At 49.2% G+C, this 4,974-nt stretch overlaps 1 protein-coding gene across 1 annotated transcript; it reads right to left on the bottom strand.

Annotated features, from left to right (window-relative positions):
- Window positions 1–996: 996 nt before the first annotated feature.
- On the bottom strand, window positions 997–4,140 carry LOC127341383 (protein RER1B). The gene is made up of 3 exons (XM_051367219.2): window positions 3,650–4,140; window positions 1,509–1,689; window positions 997–1,334 (listed from the first exon to the last, which is right to left on the bottom strand). The coding sequence occupies exons 1-3, from the start codon at window positions 4,018–4,020 to the stop codon at window positions 1,284–1,286; spliced, it is 603 nt and encodes a 200-aa protein (XP_051223179.1). The 5' UTR covers window positions 4,021–4,140; the 3' UTR covers window positions 997–1,283.
- Between the last annotated feature and the right edge of the window lie 834 nt (window positions 4,141–4,974).

Below are 4,974 nucleotides of genomic sequence, written 5' to 3'. Positions count from 1 at the left end.
CGTTCCTCCTCTCTTGCTTCTGTCCTCCTCCCGTCCTCCTCCTCTCCCGCCGGCCGAGCCGGAGCAATGGACCCTAGGAGTTCACGCCGGCACCCTCCGGCTCGCCACCGTCGACGAGAAGGCTTCCAGGACGGTTCTCCTCCTGCTCCGGCCCTCCTCCCGCCCTCAACATCTCCTGCACGGGCGAGCAGTACGTCGAGATGCCGGGCTCGCGCCGGTGCCCTCCAGCCCGTCACCGCCAACGAGAAGACTCCCAGAGCGCCGCCGCGTCGCTGAACCGCCGCCGCCGCCCCACAGACGAGCGCCTCCACGACCAATCCCGAGCTCCACTGCCACGAGCGAGCGCCTCCACGCAGGCCTGCGCCACGAACAGTCACGAGCTTCGCCGCCACGGAAGAGCACATCCACGCAACCTGCGCCGCCATGGAAGAGCGTCGTGCTGTGCCGCCACGAAAGAGCGCGGGCCTGCGCCACCGCACCACGCCTCAAGCTCGCCGACGCTGGTCGGAATCGGGCCGAGCTTCGTCTAAATCGGGTTCTGAGGACCCGATTGCTTTTTTTCGTTTTCTATTTAAGGGTCCTCCTGTAAAACATGGACCTCCTGGTAATTTCATATTTCTGAATATAACCCTCAGCCTATCTCAACACATACAAACCCACCAAACATCTCAACTCAACATGTATCAACCAACCTAGGCTACCAAACACACATCAAAATCTCAGCCCAACCTAGTTAGGGTCAACATGTATGAAGTTAGGGTCAACATGTATGAGAAGAGATAGAGAATCTGAGATGAGCCAGGCTACCAAACACACCCTAAGTGTCTAAGTAGCACACAGGAATGAGAACTTTCGAGTTAGCCTCGTCAATTTAGTGTTGATTACAGGGTGCCCAGGAATAAGATGTTGCAGCTAGGAGGGAAAAGATGCATACACGTGCTACTTCCATCTCCAAGATAGGTACGAAAAAACCAAAAACAACAGCTCAGATAGAGCTGAATCCAGGATCTTGCGGCACCAATTATTATTGATGCAACATGGAGCAGCCGAACAGAAAGGTTTCTCCCATAAAAGAATCAATCACACTATATACTGACTGATAGAAGGAAGCATTCTAACTGAAATATATCAAATTAAACCGTGAACCCATGTCAGAGAAACATAAGTGAATGCCCTTCTAACTCTAGATATGAATGAAGTATTACACTTGGTATTTAGCACATGGAATAGCATCAACTGTATCTTCTCGCCCTTCCATTGCTTCCCACCAGGGTAGGTTGGGATCAGTCTTTCGAAGAACTGCTGCTTGCGCCACCCTTCTTCCCGCCATATTTCTGGGAACCAGATGGAAAGAGACTATGATGAATGAAACAGTAAAGGATGAGGAGTTGAATAATATGCTATTCAACTACCCGGACAGGTATTCTCAAGAACCCATATACCCATAAGAATTGATCTTATCCAGATGGTAAGCAGTGGACAAACAGAACTGAACAGCAAACACTAACCTGCTTCCCGATGTTGAATGGCACATATTTGTACTTGACCATATGCAGGATCTGGCGCTTCATCGTCAGGACAAAAAGTACAATCCAGTAGCACAGAAGTATGGGCCAGAAGACAGGAACGTCGAATACAGAGAAGAAAGTCATCACAAAAGCTACCACAAAAGCTTTTGTGATTGCATACCTGAAATGGCAAACAAATATTATGGTATGCAAAACAGAATAAAATATAAGCGCTGCATACATAGAGAAGCGCACAGTGCATGCTTTACCCAGATATGCTTGCTAGCAAAAGCGAGTTTCTGACTTTCTATAAGAAAGCTTGCAGCTAATGGTAGTTTCACGGGATCACAATGGATGTGCTCAAATTTTATCGTCGTAGAACATTTAATAAACTCAACAATGCCACTACTGGTGGACTATCAATGCAGTGCCTAAAGTGATTAAACTCAACAACTACACCAACCACATTTCTTACCTAAAACCTCTCTACAATCTCTTGAATTCACTCTTGCCAAGATACCTGTCCGCTATTCACTAAGAAACTGTTGTACCAGCTTTCAGCTCTCCCCCTAAGGTGCATAGCCGAAAGTTCTGCCTTGTACCAATCCATAACTTGGTACACCGAAAAGTAATGTTCACACTTCTCAAGGAATTACTGGAAGTTACTAAAAAGCGCTACCATAAGTTTGATCAACTTTGATTAACTCAGATAGACACATTACCAAAAAAGTAGTTTCTGACTTCTAATGAAAGTTCTGCAGGATCATAATGGACGTGTTCCAATTCTACTGTCATAGAACACGTAAACTCAACAATGTCACTAGGGGTGATGGACTAATGAAAAGCTTAAAGAATCATTGAAAGTTCCTAACATTACAATACAGCAAGTTTCAGCGATTTTGGAACACGTAACTCAACAATGCCACTAGGGGTGATGGACTATAAATGAAAAGCTTAAAGAACCACTGAAATTTCCTAACATTGCATTCCAGCGACTTTGATTAATTCAGATAGACATAATAAAACCCGTTTGACCCTAACCAAAATAAGAAAGGTTCGATTTGATCAGACAACAAATATAGAAGGATAATATGGTACAGCGATTTATTCGGGTAACTCAACTGCAGTCAGAGACAAGCGACACTAGCAACAGGATTCATGACTTTTAGATTGCTGGTGAACAAGTCGAGAGAAAGATGAAGTCTATAATGATTATAATCTGTTGGAGATATGTTTGGGGTAGGGTCCATACTCCATCTGATTTCTATGATGATAAAAGCAGCAACCAGACAACCAAACAAGGGAGTGTGTTTCTTATTTCCAGATGTCAATGTTTCCATTATGCACAAATTATCAACAGTAGGTTAGACAAAACTCACACCTACAATACTACTTACCACAAAGCAACAGTTACAGTAACAAGTAAATAAGCATAAGATAAGCATCATTCCCCAGCTACAGATGGATGTTTCACCAACACAAGTTTATGAATTCTGGCGTGCCAAAAGTTACCTTCATATCATGAAAGCAAACAAGCCAAGGTGTGTGTAGACCATACATGAACAGTCAGTAAAGGTAGCAGCAGAGAGCAAGGAGGAGCAATGGCTTTAAGAAGCTAAATTAGAATGCAACAGCACACTTGAGCAGTGGTTGTGATTGACAAGGACGTGTAACTAACTAACTTGCAGTCTGACTTAGGACCAGCTGAGCTCAAGTTCGAAATACCACAAGTTTGTGATCCATGGACTATACCAGCGGTGACAAGCTGCACACTTGCATTTGTACTCACCTATGTTGGTAGATCAACAATAGCGAGACGAACTGCCTCACGATAATTTGATTCGTTGAAATAATGCCACAGTTGCTTTGACAGACGTAAAAAGATGGTCATTTATTCACTAGATATAGAGATATAATGAGGCGTAGTTGACTAATACTAGTACAATGATGATGAGTCGCGGAAAGAGATTATTCGGTTAACCCAAACTAATCTGCCCCGTGTGAGCTAGGATCGCCGCAGCGATCTGCACGAGGCAAGGCTGAACTAGGCGGCAGATCACGGCCGGTAGATACGGACAAGCTAGGTCGGCAGATCTGGGAGATCTGAGCAGAGATCTGGGGGAGGAAGGAGTAGGCCGTACCAGAACTTGAACTCCGGGAGGCGCCTGATGAAGGGCTTGAACTCGTCGGATCCTCGCGTGGGCAGCGCTGGCCCGTCCTGCGCGGCGGAGGGGTCGAGCTCGGGGTCGACCATGGGGGAGAGGAATCCGATGAGGAGGTTGAGGAGGTAGATCCCGAGGCCGTAGCTGACGATGTAGAAGCCGTGGACCATGTAGACCCTGAGGGCGTAGATGGCGGCGACGGCGAGGGTGCCGACCCAGCGGCCGGTGGCGTGCGGGGTGGAGCGGTCGAGGTAGTACTGGAACGCCCGCGACGCGTCGCTCCGCCACTTGGCCGCGGCGGCCGCGGCCGCGCCGCCGCCTCCGGCGCCGGCGGAGTCGCCGGAGTCCATGGCGGGGGTGGGGAGGGGAGGGGAGGTGGGGAACCCTAGCCGAGCTGGGGTGGGGGAGAGGAGGCGACGACCTGGGCTCTCCGATGTGGTGGTGGTGGCTCGGGCTCGGGAGGACGACTCTACTTCGCGTGCGTCCGCAGAGGTTAACCGTTGTAGGGGCTGGGTTTTGGGGGGCACAACACAATGGCATATACCGCGCTGATGATTCTCCTGCTTATTAACGTGTCTCGATTGGTTTAACACTAGTTTCTCGGTAAGTTGTGTCTAGTCCTTTTTTTTTTTTTGAACAGGGAAGGGGTCTAGAACGACCCCGAACAAGCTGCATTAATACCAGGCGGTTACAGAGATATTCATACAGGGCCCTAAAAGTGTAAAAGTTACAACATAGCCCCGATATTTTGTAGAAAGGACCTTAGAAAATAGAAACGAAACGCAATCAAGTCCTTGCTGTCTTCCGCCTCTACTGGAGCTCCACGGCCGGCCACTTCCGCTACCACCGGGGATCAAGCCACTTGGGGTAGAGGGAGTGTTGAACGCCAACGTTACTCCATGGAAGTGCCTCCTCGATGGAGGTTGAACCGATGCCAACAAGGGCATCTGGAGAGGCCACCTGCATGACCACAGATCATGGCGGCAACAACCGGCCGCCATGTGTTCTTCTCCAAATTGCAGCTTCAGTCTTCCCTGACCTCCTCTAATCCCGCAGTCCACCGCACTGCCAAGCTCCACCTCCTCGCCGCCACGGCCGGCCAGACGGAGAAGCAGGGGGCGATGAGAGTCGTAGAAGAAGAGGAAGCCCAACCCAGGTGATTTATTGAACCGGATATGGCCGGATCCGAGCCGAACGAGGTCCTCCATGGACCACCGCGAGCTTGGAGTCGCCTAACTCCACAGACGGCGCTGGCACCCGCCCGGAGCTTCCCGGAGACCGGCATGACGCCAAAATCTACAACA

This window comes from Lolium perenne, chromosome 3 (assembly GCF_019359855.2).
Source record: "Lolium perenne isolate Kyuss_39 chromosome 3, Kyuss_2.0, whole genome shotgun sequence".
In the NCBI taxonomy this organism is placed as follows: domain Eukaryota; kingdom Viridiplantae; phylum Streptophyta; class Magnoliopsida; order Poales; family Poaceae; genus Lolium; species Lolium perenne.
Note: the sequence above shows the minus strand (reverse complement) of the source record. Positions and strands in the feature narration are given on the sequence as shown.

Bases quoted from the DNA above. Each gene is read 5' to 3' on its own strand.
- LOC127341383 (XM_051367219.2), bottom strand. From the start codon at position 4,020: ATGGACTCCGGCGACTCCGCCGGCGCCGGAGGCGGCGGCGCGGCCGCG. The intron at 1,690-3,649 runs GTACGGCCTACT...TTGCCATTTCAG, and splicing joins CTCCCGGAGTTCAAGTTCTG to GTATGCAATCACAAAAGCTT. The intron at 1,335-1,508 runs GTTAGTGTTTGC...TCTGGTTCCCAG, and splicing joins CATTCAACATCGGGAAGCAG to AAATATGGCGGGAAGAAGGG.